Source organism: Bubalus bubalis, chromosome 11, assembly GCF_019923935.1.
Source record: "Bubalus bubalis isolate 160015118507 breed Murrah chromosome 11, NDDB_SH_1, whole genome shotgun sequence".
In the NCBI taxonomy this organism is placed as follows: domain Eukaryota; kingdom Metazoa; phylum Chordata; class Mammalia; order Artiodactyla; family Bovidae; genus Bubalus; species Bubalus bubalis.
The window spans coordinates 97,506,887-97,526,404 of record NC_059167.1 but is presented as its reverse complement, the minus strand read 5'-3'; the positions used below and the strand labels follow the sequence as shown (position 1 = coordinate 97,526,404).

The following is a 19,518-nucleotide window of genomic DNA, read 5'->3' as shown; positions in this document are numbered from 1 at the left end:
CTGGGAGGCATTGGGGGCAGGAGGAGAAGGGGACGACAGAGGATGAGATGGCTGGATGGCATCACTGACTCGATGGACGTAAGTCTGAGTGAACTCCGGGAGTTGGTGATGGACAGGGAGGCCTGGCGTGCTGCAATTCATGGAGTCGCAAAGAGTCGGACACGACTGAGCAACTGAACTGAACTGAACTGGGTATTTTATGTATTTTTTGCATATATAATAATGCGCATATAGAACAGCCTTCTAAACACAAGGAATTTGTCTGAAAATCGTCCGAACAGCTTTCGGCAGCTCTCACCCTTGCTTCAGCCTCCTCTCCCTTTCCCCTCCCCGCCGCCCCCAAAGAAGTGAAAGCGAGAGTCGCTCAGTAGTATCCCATGGACTATACGGTCCATGGAATTCTCCAGGCCAGAATAGAGTGGGTAGCCGGTTCCTCCTCCAGGAGATTGTCCCAACCCAGGAATCGAACCCAGGTCTCCCGCATTAGCAGGCGGATTCTTTACCAATTGAGCCACCAGGGAAAACTCAAACCTCTAACCTATTTCCCCAGAGAAGTTCACCAGCTCCTCCTGCAGTAGGAAGTAGAGAGCCTTCGGCTCTAAGTGAGTGGGCTGAAAGGTGGGAGTAACCCAGAAAAAAAGGTGTTTTTAACTGACAGCGAACTGAGGTTTAGAAGAATTGCGTTATTTCTTCGATTAAACAGGGATAGAAAATAAGGACCCTAAAAACCTCCTAATGGTTAATAGTTGAAGGAAATTCCAAGCGGAATCGCGACCACCGGGAAAGGGAAAGGCGGGAGCGCGCTGCATGCTGGGACTTGTAGTCTCTTCCGGGAGTGGGCCACAGTGCGGGTGCGCGGAGGCGCGGGTGGTCTCTGCCGCGCATGCGTGCGGCGGCGGCGGCAGGGCTGATTGCCGCTGAGAAGAATATTACCGAGCCTGCGTCCGGGAATTCGGTATGGCGATTCCCCAGGCGTCCATGGGACCCTCATCGCTGGGCCAGAGCGGTCCCGGCTCGATGGCTCCCTGGTGCTCAGTGTCAAGCGGCCCGACGCGCTACGTGCTCGGGATGCAGGAGCTGTTCCGCGGCCACAGTAAGACGCGCGAGTTCCCGGCGCACAGCGCCAAGGTGCACTCCGTGGCCTGGAGCTGCGACGGACGTCGTCTGGCCTCGGGGTCCTTCGACAAGACGGCCAGCGTCTTCTTGCTGGAGAAGGACCGGTTGGTGAGCCGCTGGGACCCGGCCCAGGGTAGGGAGAGAGAGGGGGTGTGGTAAGGCGAGGTTGAAGAATGGCGTGAGGAGAGTGGGGGTGAGGAGAAGGGGGGAGAAAGGAGGGGTGTGGAGGTGAGCGGCGTGTATAATGCGCGAAAGAGAAGTGTGGGGGGGTGAGGCGGGGGGAACGGACTGATGAGAGGTGAAGATGGGGGTGTGGAGAGGAGGTGGTTGGGGCCGGGGGACGGTGTATAGGGAGTGTAATAGTAAGGAGGCGTGAAGATGAGCGGGGTGGGTTGAAGGTGAGTGTGGAGAGTAAAGGCCGGTGGAGAGGATGGCGGGGAGACTCGTGTGGTGGTGAGGAGCGCCTGGGACAGTGGTGGTGGGCTCCTGTGATGATGAGGAGAGGCATTCTGAAAATGACAGGGCCCCCGTGGAATTGAGTAAGCGGGTTGGGACCCTTGGTGGAAGAGTAAGGGTAGAAAACCAGAAAGGAGGAAGGCCAGGGAGGGATAAAGAGTAAGGGCATTGGTGTGGACCCCGTCCTCAGAACTGTTCACACTGACTGGGGAGGAAGGGAGGGTAGGGTATTGGGAAGAGTTTAGGGGAAGTGACTTAGAAGGACTGGACTCTTTATTCATCCGAACTTTTATGTTGGTAGCCAGATACCTCGTTTTGAATAAGGTTAAGAAGTTACATGGGTAGGCAGGTACATATGGGTGAAGTGGTATCTGGATTTTGTTCTTTCAGGTCAAAGAAAACAATTATAGGGGACATGGGGATAGCGTGGACCAGCTCTGTTGGCATCCAAGTAACCCTGATCTCTTTGTCACTGCGTCTGGAGACAAAACCATTCGCATCTGGGATGTGAGGACTACGAAATGCATTGCCACTGTGAACACTAAAGGTAACTGTTCAGAGGGCAGTAGGAAGATGAGCTACTGACAGTCATTCATTTTAAATATCTTCTCTGGGCCTGGCCCTGTTGGTATGGGACATCCTGAGCTGAATAAGGACCTGAGAGTTTAGTGCAGGGAGAGACATATGTATTGAAAAAACTAACATAATATAACATGGTCATCTTGTAATGGATAGGTCTACAAGGTGGATACTGAGAATGGAAACACTTAAGTATGCCTGGAGAAGATAGGGAAGGCTTCACAGATTTTGAGCAAACCCTTAAGATAGCCATATAGATTTAGTGGTCACCTTGTAGTGGGTAGGCAGCTCTAGCGGGGAACAGCATATACCGAGGAGTGGAGAATTTAGGAAACTGCTGATAGGCTAGAATGACTTTAGAATAAATGACTGACAGTTGGGGAGAAAATGACCTGGAAGTTGTGTAGTACATTTATAGACTGTTCTTCCCCAGATACTGCCTTATAAACCTTGAGGCCATTTATTAAGTTATGTTGGCTAAGATGTTATTGATTATAAGATGCATCAATATTTTGTTTCATTAGGAAAGAAAATAAAGTTTTATTAGATAATCATGATACACCAAAAATTTTGAAATACATCCTGGTGCATTCTAAGATACATTACAGGTAATAAAGTGTGAAAAAATATGCATCTTTTTTTTTTTAATTTAATTTTATTTTTATTTATTTATTTTTTAATTAATTTTATTTTATTTTTAAACTTTACATAATTGTATTAGTTTTGCCAAATATCAAAATGAATCCACCACAGGTATACATGTGTTCCCCATCCTGAACCCTCCTCCCTCCTCCCTCCCCAAATATGCATCTTAGAATCAATAAAGTTGATGAAATTTGTGGGCTACTGGACTTTGTTGGCAAGACTTGTACCTGGAGGTGGAATGGTATGGTTTCCCCAACTAGACAACTGGTGATATGTACATGATTTAACTATATAGATGAACATTAAAAACTGATTGTATGTATATATTTTAATGGCTACTAGAAAAAAAGAACTAGCTTATAGGATTTATTGCCAAAGTGAAGCTATTTAAAAAATTTGAAGGGGTCAGTTTTAATGAAAGTCTTAAAGGAAGAAGTATAGCTATTACATGGATAGTTCAAAAATTGTGAAAATGGCATGTGAATGACTGGAATTTGGGAAGTGCAAGTATAAGAGAGAATTAGAGGCTCTGGTGTTAAGTATGCATTTAGATCTTGGCTCTGTTACTTCATAGCTTTGATATTTTGGCCCATCTCTCTTTCAGTTTTTCGTCTATAAAATGGGGAGGAAAAATGTCCCTTAGAGACATGTGAGCACTAAAGGGGGAAATGTGTAGATGAGTATGCTGGAGTTCTGGTTGGTCCTACTGATGAGGACCTTAGTGAATGAACTCTGGGCAATAGCTCTAGTCTTTCTTTGATAACAAGATAAACTTCTGGAGGGTTGTAGGCTAACAGTATCTTGCTGATCGTATCTGGGTTCCCAGGAGAGAACATTAATATCTGCTGGAGTCCTGACGGGCAGACCATCGCTGTAGGCAACAAGGATGATGTGGTGACGTTCATTGACGCCAAGACACACCGCTCCAAAGCGGAGGAGCAGTTCAAGTTTGAGGTCAATGAAATCTCCTGGAACAATGACAATAACATGTTCTTCCTGACAAATGGCAACGGTTGTATCAACATACTCAGGTGAGGGGTTTCTAAGTTTAGGGGACTGTCATGTCTTTGTACTGGGTGCTCTAGTGGATCCCAAGATGAATTAGATGTGAGTCTATCCTGAAGGAGCCAGAAGGACAAGCAATTGACTGTTGAACAACACGGATTTAAACTACCCAGATTCCCTTACATGTGGATTTTTTCAGTAGTAAATACTACAGTACCATATGATCTGAGATTGATTGAATATGGGATACAAAGCCACAGATACAGAGGAACCGTGGATACAGAGGACCAGTTGTTAAGTTATACATGAATTTTTAACTGTTTGTTCAACCCCTGTCAGATCGACCCCTGACTTTGTTCAAAGATCGACTGTAGTAATAAGGAATTCTAACTTCTCTTGAGCACCTTCTAGCTAGGTACCTTATATTTTACTGTGTCCAGAGAGAAATCCTAGGGAGCTGATGATGGTATGCTTCCCATTTCACAGATGAAGATCAGGGATCTCAGAGGGTAAGTGACTAGTTAGCTAGTGAGTACTTGAACTGGATGTACCTTGAAGTATACCTAATTCGTATTTTCAAAGTCTCAGTTTAAATATCACTTTCCCTCCAGGGAGGCCCTCTTCATCCCCAAGGTTAGAAGCTTATATTATGTACTTCTGTTGGAAGCATTTCTCATTCTACATTATAAATGCATATTTATTTCTTTGTGTCTTCTAGTTACTAAATTCTGTGAATTAGGAGCTGTATTTAACTTGTTTACTGTTGAACCCTAGTGCCTAGCCCAGTACCTGCTACACACAGTCAGGATCTTAGTAAATATTCTGTAAATGAATGAAATTGTGGAATTGAAGTTGAGATCTATCTGATTCTGTTCTTCCTGCTGTCTTGGGTGGACACTGCAAGGCAGAGTGTGGTAGGCTCTGTGTTAGAGATATTGGGAGTTTGCTGTAGAATCCCAAGGATTGACTGTGGGACTTGGGAGTTGAAGGAGGCAGTTTCTGAGCTTGACCTTGAAAGATTAATAGAATTTTAAGAATCAGCAAAAGGGAACTGCTCAATGGACAAAACAAGTATGACTGAACATGGCTTATTTGGAAAGTAGTCAGTAGATCAGAATTGCTGGGAGTGGTGGTAGATAAAGTATCTGAAGAGAGGTCCTGAAACAGGGAGATAAAGTTAAAGTGTAATTTGGTACCAGATTATTTGGCTCTGGAATGCTATGCTTAGCAACTTGAATTTTAGTCTGTAGGCAGTGTTTTTTCTTTAAGCTTTTGTATTAGAAAATAAAACAGATGTAGAAAACCACAAAATGCAATTATGTAGCTTAATGAACTGTTCTATGCATAACACCTGTGTAATCCCACCAAGTCAAGAAATATTACTTTGCTTGCCATCTCAGAAGTGTTTCCATGGGCTTTGTCCTCATCAAAACTCCCTCCTCGAAAAGCACTGTCTTGATTTTTATATTATTTCTTTATAGTTTTGCTACCAAATGTGAATTTCTGGATACTCTAATTCTGCCCATTTAAAAAAGTGTGATATGCCTTTTAAGTCAGTTAAACTGTGGAGGAGTCTCCTTCCTTCCTTTTGTTTTACTTAGAACTTAACTGTTAAAAAACAGGCTGTTAACCTGGGGAGCTTGTCCCAGTCTGGATTTTGCCGATTCTGACTGCTTGTTTATTTAAGAGTCACTTTGTCTTATCAGTTTGGTTACCCAGTTTAGAGAAGGCTTGATATATGCTTGATAATGTCCCTTTGTCATTAGGTCCTGAATTAGTTCTCTATTGATTCCAAAGATGATCTGCTGCTTTTTTTTTTTTAAAGGATTGTTATGGACCTGTGTATTTAAGCATAGTAGATGTGTTTCAGTCTGTCATAATCATTATCCTTATTGAAGCTGAATTTGTCTTTGGCACACAGAATTCTCTTCAAGTTGGTTCCTGTCATATTTTTTAACATAATTCTCATAGTCTTCAGTTTCTTGCTCTCTGGTATAACAAGATATGCCAAGTTCATCCTGTGTATTTCCTGCCTCAAATCTTTAATTAGTATATTCCCAGAGAATCCCTGGATTCTTTCACTAGAAAATATTAGAACTCAGAATGTCCATATTGTTGAGTTGATGATTTCTAGACCTTTCTAGTAGACAGAGCTAGGAAGTATATGTATATACTTAAAGACAAAATAATTTGTAAATTCATACATATAACTTCCAGTTAAAATCTCTTTGCTTCCAAGCTAAGTATTCTGATTCTCAGAGATGCAGGGGATTATAGAATTTGAGTTTCCCATGGTTACCTACGGGGCTTCCCTGGTGGCTCAGAGGTTAAAGTGTCTGCCTGCAATGCGGGAGACCTGGGTTCAGTCTCTGGGTTGGGACGATCCCCTGGAGAAGGAAATGGCAACCTGCTCCAGTATTCTTGCCTGGAGAATCCCATGGACAGAGGAGCCTGGTGGGCTACAGTCCATGGGGCCCCTGTTACACACACAGATATTTAATAATAGTACTACTACCACCAGTGTGATTACTTAAAATTGTAAATTTTGCTTTTAGGATATGTCTTCCTCCATTAAAAAAAGTTAATACTACTACATGCTGTCAGATTACAGTTATTACATTACTTTGAACATGTATAATTTTTACAAGAAACTATATGTATTTAATGTTCATCACCAGCCTTGGGCTGATAAGTCTTCAGTCACTGATTGTCACAGCTTACTCTCCTGTATTGATTCCTCAAAAAGTGTTCAAGGGGAGCAATGTTCGCTGAGTTCATACTTATCATAACTTATAAAACTTAAGAGATACTTATATTGTGCTGCTTCTTTGAACACTTTATAATTGATAGCTTTGCTAGATATAAAAACTTTGATTCATATTTTCTTACTTGTTTATCTTTTTACTCCATTTTCTTTTGGCATAAAGTGTTACTGTCAGAAGTCTGCCAATAATCTAATTTTTTGAAAGTCCATTATTTTCAGCTCCTTATTGCAAAATTCAAACTTAAATTGAAGAAAGTAGGGAAAACCACTAGGCCATTCAGGTATGATCTAAATCAAATCCCTTATGATTATACAGTGGAAGTGACAAATAGATTCAAGGGATTAGATGCAATAGAGTGCCTGAAAATCCATGGACAGAGGTTCATAACATTGTATAGGAGGCAGTGACCAAAACCATCTCAAAGAAAATGCAAGACAGCAAAATGGTTGTCTGAGGAGGACTTCCAAATAGCTGAGAAAAGAAGAGAAATGAAAGGCAAAGGAGAAAGGGAAAGATACCCAACTGAGTGCAAGGAGAGATTAGAAAGCCTTCTTAAGTGAACATGCAAAGAAAAAGAGGAAAATAATAGAATGGGAAAGACTAGAGACTCTTCAAGAACATTGGAAATATGAAGGAAACAATTTTGTGAAAAGATAGGCACAATAAAGGACAGAAATGGCAAGGACTAAACAGAAGCAGAAGAGATTAAGAAGTGGCAAGAATACACAGAACTGCACAAAAAAGACCTTAATGACCTGGATAACTATGATGATGTGGTCACTCACCTAGAGTAAGACATCCTAGAGCGTGAAGTCAGGTAGGACTTAGGAAGCATTACAATGAACAAAGCTAGTGTAGGTGATGGAATTCCAGCGGAACTATTTCAAATCCTAAAAGATGATGCTGTTAAAGTACTGCACTCAATATGTCAGCAAATTTGGAAAACTCAGCAGTGGCTGCTGCTGCTGCTGCTAAGTTGCTCCAGTCATGTCCGACTCTGTGCAACCCCGTAGACTGCAGCCCACCAGGCTCCGCCATCCCTGGGATTCTCCAGGCAAGAACACTGGAGTGGGTTGCCATTTCCTTCTCCAATGCATGAAAGTGAAAAGTGAAAATGAAGTCGCTCAGTCGTGTGTGAACCTTAGCGACCCCATGGACTGCAGCCTTCCAGGCTCCTCCGTCCATGGGAGTTTCCAGGCAAGAGTACTGGAGTGGGTTGCCATACAGGACTGGAAAAGGTCAGTTTTCATTTCAGTCCCAAAGAAGGGCAATACCAAAGAATGTTTAAAATACCACACAGTTGCATTCATTTCACATGCCAGCAAGGTCATGCTCAAAATCCTTCAAGCTAGGCTTCAACAGTATGTGAACTGAGAACTTTCTGATATACGAGCTGAATATAGGAAAAGCAGAAGAACCAGAGATAAAATTGCCATCATCTGTTGAATTATAGGAAAAGCAAGAGAATTCCAGAAAAACATCTATTTCTGCTTCATTGACTGTGCCAAAGCTTTTGACTGTGTGGATCACAACAAATGGGAAAATTCTTAAAGAGATGGGAATACCAGAACACCTTACCTGCCTCCGTGTAGTCAAAGCTATGGTTTTTCCAGTAGTCAAGTATGGATGTGAGAGGTGGTCTATAAAGACAGCTGAGTGCCAAAGAGTTGATGCTTTTGAACTGTGATGTTGGAGAAGACTTGAGAGTCCCTTGGACTGCAAGGAGATCGAACCAGTCAATCCTAAAGAAAATCAGTCCTGAATATTCATTGGAAGGACTGATGCTGAAGCTGAAACTCCAATACTTTGGCTGCCTGATGCAAAGAACGGACTCATTGGAAAAGACCCTGATGCTGGGAAAGATTAAAGGCAGGAGGAGAAGGGGATGACAGAGGATGAGATGGTTGCTTGGCATCACTGACTCAATGGACATGCGTTTGAGCAAGCTCCGGGACTTGGTGATAGACAGGCCTGTGTGCTGCAGTCCATGGGGTCGCAAAGAGTTGGACACGACTGAGTGACTGAACTGAACTTACCTGACTCCTGAGAACCTGTATGCAGGTCAAGAAGCAACAGTTAGAACCGGACTTGGAACAAAGGAGTGGCTCAAAATTGGAAAAGGAGTATATCAGGGCTATATATTGTCACCCTGCTTGTTTATTTTATATGCTTAGTACATCATGTGAAATGCTGTGCTGGATGAATCACAAGCTGGAATCAAGATTGCTGGGAGATGTATAATATCATATATGAAACGAGTCACCAGTCCAGGTTCGATGCACGATACTGGATGCTTGGGGCTGGTGCACTGGGACAACCCAGAGGGATGGTATGGGGAGGGAGGAGGGAGGAAGGTTCAGGATGGGGAACACATGTATACCTGTGGCAGATTCATTTTGATATATGGCAAAACCAATACAATATTGTAAAGTTAAAAAAAAAAAAAAAAAGATTGCTGGGAGAAATATCAACAGCCTTAGGTTTGCATATGATACCATCCTAATGGCAGAGAGTGAAGAGGAACCAGAGAGCCTCTTGATGAAGGTGAAAGAGAAAAAAAGCTGGCTTAAAACTCAGCATTCAAAAATCTAAGATTATGGTATCCTTCCCATCACTTCATGGCAAATAGATGGAGAAAAATGGAAACAGTGACAGATTTTCTTTTCTTGGACTCTCAAATCACTGTGGATGGTGACCGCAGCCATGAAATTAGAAGACGCTTGCTCCTTGGAAGAAAAGCTATGACAAACCAAGACAGCATGTTAAAAAGCAGAGATATCACTTTACCAACAAAGGTCCATATAGTCAAAGCTATGGTTTTTCCAGCAGTCATGTATGGATGGGTGAGTTGGACCATAAAGAAGGCTGAGGGCTGAAGAGTTGATTCTTTTGAACTGTGGTGCTGGAGGAGACTCTTGGACAGCAAAGAGATCAAACTAGTCAAAAGGAAATCAACCCTGAATATTCTTTGGAAGGACTGATGCTGAAGCTGAAGCTCCGATACTTTGGCCACCTGATGGAAAATGCCCTGATGCTGGGAAAGATTGAGGGCAGGAGGAGAAGGAGACAACAGAGGATAAGATGGTTGGATGGCATCACCAACTCAGTGGACATGAGTTTAAGCAAATTCCAGGAGATAGTGAAGGACAGGGAAGCCTGTTGTGCTGCAGTCCATGGGGTCGCAGAGTTGGACACTGCTTTGCTACTGAACAACAACAAAATGTCTTTGTGTTAGTCTGGGTTCATATTCTTAAGTATATAGTGTGTTGTTTCAGTATATTTTTGAAATCTTTTTATTTCAGGAAAGCCTTGATTTACAGTCTTTGATACTTACTCTGTTGTCTTTGGTTTTCTTCTTCAGCGTCTCCTATTTCTATCTTAGTACCAGGGTCATTTCCCTCAGTTTGATTGATGTCTGTTTTGTTTTTCAGCTACCCAGAACTGAAGCCTGTGCAGTCCATCAACGCCCATCCTTCCAACTGTATCTGTATCAAGTTTGACCCCATGGGGAAGTACTTTGCAACAGGAAGTGCAGATGCTTTGGTCAGCCTTTGGGATGTAGATGAGTTAGTGTGTGTTCGATGCTTTTCCAGGTAAGCAACTCTGCCAGCACTTTGCTTGTTGGATAAGTTAGTTTTATTTCATTTTGAGTGAAGTTGGGCCCTCCTCTTTGGATTATTCTAATGTCTCCTCTGTCTGGTCTGCTCTGCTATAGGCTGGATTGGCCTGTGAGGACCCTCAGTTTTAGCCATGATGGGAAAATGCTGGCATCGGCCTCAGAAGATCACTTCATTGACATTGCTGAAGTGGAGACAGGTAACCAAACCCTCACTATCTTAACGAGACTGCTCTGTCATTCATCCTTGGCCATGAGAACGCCTATCACGTGTTTTCATCTCTGTTCCTTACTACTTTGCTAGTATTAGCAAAAATGCATTTGCCTCCTTAAGGCAAGTGTGTTTATTATGACTGTTATCAGGTAATGAGGGAGCAAAGATTTAGGAAAGAGGGGCAGGTCTGAAAGAAAGTGATTAAAGAAAACAGTTTGCTTTTTATTTACTTTTAATTTTTCCATCATAATAATTTTTTTCCAAAATTTTTAAAATACAGAAAGGAAGAATGAATGAATGGATGGATGGATGGATGAGTGATCTCACCATTTAAATACAGTCTCTTTTAGCAATATGGTATATTTCTTTTTGTCTTTTGCCTGTATGTTGATTTATATATTTTACAATTTAAGAAATTATCAAAGCACATGTGATTTGTTTTAAAAAGCAACAAGACAGAACTTGAAAATAGAAAAATGAGAGGCAAGTATTCATTCTATAAAAGTATTTCTTCAGGTTTATTTTTAATGTAACTTTATTACTTTTGGAAATACATGATACTTTAGTAAAAGAATTCAAACTATATAGAAAACTTCAAAGAAAGTATGTGTGTGTGTGTAGAAACAATATATATAAAAACAGCTTTATCAAAAAATTCACATATCATCTAATTGACCAATTTAAAGTGTATAATTCTGTGTATCCTGCATTTTTAAATCAACACCACACTGTGAATACTTTACTACATTAATCCAGGTTAAAAAAAAAAGTGGCTTTGGAAAAACCATGTTTAATTTCAACAAGCAGGCAGGATAAAAATTTTGAAAAAAGAATTTTATTTGCAAGGCAAGTGTGGTTGAGTAGAAAGATCTGTGACTTCGGACAGACTGACTTTCTGTGCTGACTCTGTTCTTTTTCTGCCTTTTTTTTCCCCCTGCTGCTTCTTTGAGGTGTGACTTAACTGTTCAGTTACCCGTTTCTTTATAAAATGGGGTTTAGAACCATTACTTGCATTGATGGATAGCGTTGTCATACTTTATTAGGATAAGTATAATGCATCTGATTCATAAGAAGTGCTCAACAAAGAGCTGACATTGCAGTTTTTTTAGGCAGTGTAGGCTAGGGCTCAGAGCATGGGCTGTTAGGTTCAGATCTTGCTCCGCCACCCGACTGCCCTGTGACCCCTCTGTACCTCAGTGTTCTCTGTAAAACGGGGTAGAATTGTTCGTATCCTATAGGACTATTATGCAGATTAAATGAGTTAACATAGGTAAGTACTTAATGAGTGTGGTCTACTGTTAACATACTGATTGATATCCCTATATTGATTTTTATAGGAGACAAGCTGTGGGAGGTTCAGTGTGAGTCACCGACCTTCACCGTGGCTTGGCACCCCAAAAGGCCTCTGCTGGCGTTTGCCTGTGATGACAAAGATGGCAAATACGACAGCAGTCGGGAAGCTGGAACTGTGAAGCTGTTTGGGCTTCCCAATGATTCCTGATAGGAGGACCCAGCATATGGCAGCGGCTTCAGTTGTATAGTTAGTTTGGTCTGTTCTCTGGGGGTTGGTGGGCGCCTAAAGTATTTATGAATTGGTGTAAATTGTATCAGTGTTTTGTTAGGCTGCCCATTCCGGTTTCCTTTGTGTTTGATTTGGCTCTCGTTCCCTGTCCCTTGCAGTGCCGACACCAGCATACCTTGTCCTCTGGGGACTTCCTGTCTTCCTGCTGTTGGGCGTGTGGTGGGATTTGTTGGGCTTGGTTCTGCTTGGACAGTACGTAGTTTGGAGGGGTAGGTGAGGAAGGGTGAGATGGAGTTGGAGATTTTTTATAATAAAAAAAGTACATATTAATAATTTTGAGAATTGAACATTTAATAAAACTGACTTTTTAATTATGGGACTTCTAGGACTTTAAAAATTATGGTAATATTATCCTTATTACTTTCTTATGTCATTATAGGGAGGTGTTGTAGTACTGTATTTAAAAAAAGTTTCAGATAGGATTTAAAGGTTGTAATCCTATCATTTAATGTCATAAGCAAGAACTCGATGGTTTGTGGTGTGAAATGCATGGACAGTGGCACTCTGATAACATGTTGAGTCATCACTTGTTTATGTCTATGTGTACCTGGCCTCATTCTGCAAGATTTGTAGGCCACAGATTATGATAAACATTGAGGAAAAATAGTAAAATATTTAATTTTATATATATTAAAAATACAAGAAATAAAAAATTATGATATGACCTATAAATTAGAATAGGAAGTCAAGACTGTGGGGAATTAAAATAGAAACCTGCAGAGAATAAGAACCTAATTGAATGATTGAACTAAAATTTGACTCTGTACTCCCCAGTGGCAAAGTGAAGAAGGGGCTAAGTCAGCTAATTCTTATTAAAATAAGCACATGCCAGCTCCCTCAGGGAAGGCACAGCTTTTAATAGCTCTTACCACCAGAAGAAATGGCTCATGTAGGGGGTTGTTATCTGTGAGCAGCATCTTGATTTCATTGTGTTTTAATGGATTTCAGCTTTAAAAAGAAAAACCAAATCAAATATACCTCAGAAAGTGATGTTTGTGGAAAAATTTGGAAAAAGCCAGTAAGCAAAAAGAAAACTCATATTTCTAACACCAGGAGATAACCATTTTTCTGCTAATAAGCATTTTTATATATACCCTTCTAGGAGTTTTCTTGTACTCATGTTTTTTGTATAAAAACATGTTTATAAAAATCTTGAGGGGTAGACAAATCAAGTATGACCAGATAAAAGCATACAAGGTGCTCAGCACCATGTTTGGCAATATATAAATCACCAAGTCTTAATAGGCATTTTTAATTATTGGACATACCCTGTGTGTCTGGTATTGTAATGATCACTTCACTCAGTTTTTGCAACAACCTTCAGAGGTTGGGTGTTATCACCATTTTACTACCTCAGGGAGTTCAACTCTGTTACTTACTAAGTGACAGTATTCAGATCTAGGTTTGCTTAAAGGCCCATACACCTTCTGTTGCAATGGCTATTCTGGTTCCATTTGCACTTCCCATTTGACAGACGAATAAACCTTGGCTCTGAGCTGTTAGGTCTTGGCGCAGGTTAGCAGATGATCAATTGAGCTCCATCTGCAGGCTCCGTAGTATTTCCTGCAGCCTGGAACAGCCTCTTCCTCTACCTTCCATGGAGAATGGTTTCTTTAGTTGCAAACCAACCAGCCACCTTATTGTGTAAGAAGTTCAGATTTGCTGTGTTGATGACCCATTGCTAAATTGACTAGAATTACAAGTCAGATTGAGATTATGGTGTCTCTTGCTGAGATCTTGGGTTTTCTGTGGCATGAGAGCCGGGGAAGGATGGAACTTACCAAGTGTTAAGCTTGTGTGAGGTGTACATGTGTGCCTTGAGGATTGTTCCCTCCACCCTAATATGTGGAGGGGGAGGGTTGTGCAAGGAGCTGTGTGTGGGGGAGCGATGGGAGTGGGAAGGTTCCTGGCAGAGTGTTGGAAGGCTAGAGCAGGGTTAGATCCAAGGAGCAGGCAGACAGGAGCAGGCTGTGCTCTCCAGTCAGGAGACTGAGATGTGGAGGACCAGAGGGTGGGTCAGAAGAGGCCAACTCTGGGATTTCCCAGAGTGGGTGTGGGGGTGGGGGTGGTGTATGTAGCTTGTTGGGGTGTGATGTGTGGGTGAGCTTGGTGTGTGTGTGTGTAGCTGGTTGGGGTGTGATGTGTGGGTGAGCTTGGTGTGTGTGTGTAGCTGGTTGGGTGTGGTGTGTGTAGCTGATTGGGGTGTGGTGTGTGTGTGTAGCTGGTTGGGGTGTGGTGTGTGTGTGTGTAGCTGGTTGGGGTGTGATATGTGGCTGAACTCGGTGTGTGTGTGTGTGTGTGTGTGTGCGCGCGCACACATGTATGTAGCTGGTTGGTGTGTGATGTGTGGGTGAACTCAGTTGAGAAAGACCAGGAATGACTTCCTAGCTGTTCCCCTTACACACTTAAGCTCTTCATTGTCAGAGGTGTGATTTTTACTCTCAGAGAGTTCTAGTCACAAAAGGGACCATGAGATGTTGGCCTTCGTTGGAAGGAGAAAAGCACACAGGTGGAATTAAGAGGCAAACCTGTCTTTGAAGGCGTGGAGATGCAGCGCACCCTCAGAAGTCCCACGTGTGGGTAACACAGCACCTCCTTTCCTCCCCCGACTGCTGCTCTGCAAATCAGGCGACTTCACACTTGAGCAGAACGAGGTCTGAATCCCGGCCCCAGCAGGGACTGATCTGAACCACGCTCCTCATCCATGAAGTGGGGACCATCAATCCCTTCTCCTTGGGTTGTTAGGAGAGTGAGAGGAGGTGAAGGGTTTGTGAAGCGCCTAGCACAGCACCTGGCCCGCGGGGATGCATCATACAGCCCTGCCCTGTGAGGAGGAGCAGCTTCTAACGAGAACACGGGCCACCTGGCTGTCAGAGAGAGGCCATCAGTCTGTCAGCTTTCTCGGCTCTAAATGCCGGCGCTGCACGAGCCAGTTCATCCTTCCAGGAGTAGGTGCTGGGCAGGAAGGAGGCTTATCCATCACACCCTGGGCCTGGTGGGAGGTCCAGAGGAGAAATGTTAGATCTGCTTCCTGCGGCATCCGTTGGGGCTCATGATGGATGTGTGTGCCTGTGAACAAGTGGAGCAGAAGCAACGACTGCGTGTGTGACAGTGAAGGAAGAGCAGGGGAGGGTAAAGCTCTGTTAGCTGAGGTTTTTGGGAAGGGATTGGATGGGAGGAGGTGGACACAGTGTGAGTCTTTACTATGGGGGTGTGAATATTGGGCAGAGGATGTGGGAGATGGGGTGCTGTGGGCTGGAGGTGGTGGCAGGATCCTGGGATATAGGGTGGGTTGGTGGGATGTGAGATGAGCTTGGGCTTCCCTGGCAGCTCAGTTGGTAAAGAATCCACCTGCAGTGCAGGAGACCCTGCTTTGATTCCTGGATTGGGAAGATCCACTGGAGAAGGGATAAGCTCCCACTCCAGTATTCTTGGGCTTCCCTGGTGGCTCAGCTGGTAAAGAATCTGCCTGCAATGTGGGAGACCTGGGTTCAGAAGATCCCCTGGAGAAGGGAAAGGCTGCCCACTCCAGTATTCTGGCATGGAGAATTCCGTGGGCTCTATATAGTCCATGGGGTCCCAAAGAGTCAGACACGACTGAGCGACTTTCCCTTTCCCTTTAGGGAGGAGAGAGGGAGGGTGAATAACTTCAGTTTGGACTGGTTGGTAGTGTTGCCTGGTGAGTAGGGCAGAGTCTGATGGGTGTTGGGGGAAGTTCTTGTTCTGTTACCACTAACTGGGAGACTGATGAAATTGCTTCACCTCCATAGCTGCAGTTTGCTTACATTTGTATATCTGTAATGGCTTTACAGCTTCTAAGAGTTAAATGAACTGGCCTGTGTCAAATGCCTGGCACACTGTAGATGTTTAGTAAGTAGCTACTGTTGTTACGTAGGTATTAATACCACATCTGTATAAACCCTTGTAACATACAGAGCTTTCTTGCCTCCTAAGCTCATCACATTTTGTACAAAAAAGGGTGGGGGTTGGATGGGCAGGGATTTGGAGAAAATGAATATTTAACGCACCTTAAAATACCCACTTTTGAACTAAGGCCCTTTGTTAACGTTTAGGGACACTAAACTGAGATGTGCTCAGCCGGTGACTGCAAATTTACTAGCAGTGCACACGTTTGAAATTGTTGCTGACATGACCACAAGCTGTTGAACTTGACAAGGCATCCAGCATCTGATGTCTCATCCCTTAGGAGCAGCAGGCAGAGTGTGAAAGCATGCTCACCCGACCGGCAGTGTCACGGCACAGTCACCGGCTGGAGCTCACCTTGGCTGGAGTGGCAGAAACATCCCTGGGGTCCCTGTGCATTTGCCGGGAACAAGTTGTTAAACTTTGTTTCCCGTTCCCTTCTTGAGGAAGTTACTGGGATACAGGACAGGCAGTGGTGTGAATACAGCACAGGATCTGTCAGAACATCTCCTGGAGGACCAAAGGAGATCTGGCGGGGCACAGGCCGATTTGTCCCTGGTCATCACTGTACCCAGAGTGGGGATTAACGCCAACTTGGAGGAAAGTTTCTCTCTGAAATGAGATCTCACCATGGAGTTCTGGTGGATGGTGACCAGGCCTGTGAAGATTTATTGGACATTTCTGATGCATTGCATCTCTGCAATGGCAGCTGAGGTGCTGTGATCAACATGGAGCAGAGGGAGGCCCCCTTGTTCTCTGTGTAGAAGGAAAGCTTCATTGGTTGACCAAACGTCAGCGCTTCCTCTGAGTGCTGAGCCTAGTACAAGACAGAAGGGACTATCAGACAGCTGTACCTTGGACCTATGTTTCAGATGAAAACCGAGGTGCAGGGAGGCGAGGGAGCTCACCCAGGGTCCCGGGTTGGCACGCTAGTTTGAAGTCTCTGCTTTCTGCTGCTATGCCGTGCATGTGGGCCCACGGTCCCAGGGGTTGAGGGTCAGCCCAGGCTAGGTGCGCCTGCACAGCCACTCTGGCGTGACGACGTGGGGGCCTTCGAGGACTCGCCATCCACACTGGGGTCCGTCTGGAGCTCTGTGCAAAGTTGTCATGATGCTGAGACCAGAGAAGAGGAGGTTTGGCTTAGTGAGCTGAAATGACACACAAAGGGCAAAAAACCTATTCACTGAGTCAGCCAACCCTGTGCCAGGCCTGGCCTGGGTGCTGCTGAGGGTACAGCCTATTAAAACACATTCCTAGCTCCCATCCTCAGAGTTTTTAGTTCCCTTACAAAGGATCAGGGTCCTAGGGTTTCTAGGATATTCCTGAGGGATGCTACTGCTGATGCTTTTCAAGCTGGCAGGTATATGTATGTGGGGCCTGACCCAGGGTGCTGCTGGATGTAAACTTTAGATCTTCCACATGTAGCTGGCCATGTGGCCTTGGCCAAGTTCTCTAACCTGTGTGAGCCTGTTTCCTTATCTGTAAATGTGATCCTACCCGATTTCAAGGTGGCTGTAAGAATGCAGTCAGACATTGTGTGTAAGCACTTAGCACAGTGCCTGTGGTCAGCGTTCAGTAGGTTGTTTTTATTAATACCAATGAGGCTGCTGTAGAAGCACAAGGGAGAGCTGAAGGAGGGGCTGGACCAGGCCATTGGTTGAGGAGTGGAGAGGAGGGAATCTAGGTTCTTTGAGAGGCTCCAAGCCCTGTGAGTTATGAGTTGTTTAATTGCTAAGTCAGGACTGACTCTTGCAACCCCATGGACTGTAACCAACCAGGCTTCTCTGTCTATGGTATTTCTCAGGTGAGAATACTGAAATGGGTTGCCATTTCCTTCTCCAGGGGATATTCTCGACCCAGAGATTGAACCGAGGTCTCCTGCATTGCAGGTGAATTCTTTACCATCTCCACGGGATTTTCTTGACCCAGAGATCTAACCAAGGTCTCCTGCATTGCAGGTGGCGATTGAACTGGGAATCCCTGAGCTAGAACTTGGCTCCAAGTTAAAACCTGCCTGCTAGTCCCGGTCTGGCCACTAGAGAGCAGTGGAGCCAAGGCTGCGAAAGGAAGGCAGCGAGCCAAGAAGGCTGGCGTGGATCTGTGCATTCAGCCTTTATTCCTATCCTGAAGCCTAATTGTGTATTTGCATTGCACTGTCTCCTCTCTCCTTGCTCTGTGTACTTGCTGACGTTTTTGAAAAACACTTCGCATTGCAGGGCACCTCTCATTGCCTGCTCATCTTGTGGCCCAGGATTAGCCATGGCTGAAGCATCCCCCTTTCTGGCAGCTGTGTTTATTTCTCAAGGGCAAAGGCAGAGCAGAATATGGGGGCCTGTGCCCTGCAGCTCAGCAGAGCCTAGTTTGAACCGTAGTTGCTCTTCTGCCAGTTCAGAACTTGGGGTCTGTTCCATCTTGCTTTCCTCCCCCGCTCCCCAGCCCTTGCCTGCACCCTTTGATCCTGTGGGTGGAGAAATAAAGGGAATTCCAAATCTTTAATCCATTTTTGAAGGCTGGTAAACAGCACTGGTTGAATCATTTCAGAGAAGTGTGGGTGCTCTTTCAAGGTCACAGAATATAGTGAGGAAAGGAAAAATACTGGAAGCGCATTTATAATATTTGATGGTGTACCTTGTACCAAGCCCTATCCATCGACGAATTGCTTTATTCCTTTAGAATGACAGAAGGTACCAGTGACAGCAGCCTGGGCCTGTGCTGGTTTTCATGCATCAGTTCTCTCAACCCTCATAACTGCCCACAGGGTATTCATTCTGAAGAAACTGAGACTTGGAGAGGTTACAAAAGGATATGTAGAGCCAGAGATCAGTGCTGGTGGAAATTGAAACCAGTGTATCTCACTCCAAAATCCAAACTCGATTTTGTTAGCAGTATTGCTAAGTAAATTTAGTCGTGTCCGACTCTTTGCGACTCCATGGACTGTAGCCTTCCAGGCTCCTCTGTCCTTAGGAGTCTCCAGGCAAGAATACTGGAGTGGGTTGCCATTTCCTTCTCCAGTCAGCAGTATTGGACCTGGCCAATTCTACTTTTAACAAAGCTCTTTCTAGAAGTGAGGTATATAGATCTTAGGAAGGAGAAGGTTAGGCTTACGACAAAACAGCTTATAACCCCACATGACCTGCTGCTGCTGCTGCTAAGTCACTTCAGTCATGTCCGACTCTGTGCGACCCCTTAGACGGCAGCCCACCAGGCTCCCCCGTCCCTGGGATTCTCCAGGCAAGAACACTGGAGTGGGCTGCCATTTCCTTCTCCAGTGCATGAAAGTGAAAAGTGAAAGTGAAGTTGCTCAGTCATGTCCAATTCTTTGCAACCCCATGGACTGCAGCCTACCAGGCTCCTCCATCCATGGGATTTTCCAGGCTAGAGTACTGGAGTAGCCACATGACATAGTGGACTAGTTAGGAACATGGTATGAAACCAGATTGCCTGAGTTTAGATCCTGACTCTGCTGCCTACCATGTCTGTGACCTTGCTTGGGCAAATTCTTTGACATCTGAGTATTTGTAAAATGGGAAGAATAATAATAGCTCCCTTACTAGCTTGCTCTGAGGGTTAAATGAATTAATTCATGTAAGTGCTTAGACTGGGCTTCCCTGGTGGC

At 44.2% G+C, this 19,518-nt stretch overlaps 1 protein-coding gene across 1 annotated transcript; it reads left to right on the top strand.

The window, feature by feature from the left end:
* Nucleotides 1-861: 861 nt before the first annotated feature.
* On the top strand, nucleotides 862-12,297 carry THOC3 (THO complex 3). Its single transcript, XM_006047250.3, has 6 exons — nucleotides 862-1,224; nucleotides 1,963-2,119; nucleotides 3,623-3,827; nucleotides 9,998-10,159; nucleotides 10,282-10,382; nucleotides 11,734-12,297. Exons 1-6 carry the CDS (start codon nucleotides 958-960, stop codon nucleotides 11,895-11,897), a joined length of 1,056 nt encoding a protein of 351 aa, XP_006047312.1. The 5' UTR covers nucleotides 862-957; the 3' UTR covers nucleotides 11,898-12,297.
* The last annotated feature ends 7,221 nt before the right edge of the window (nucleotides 12,298-19,518 follow it).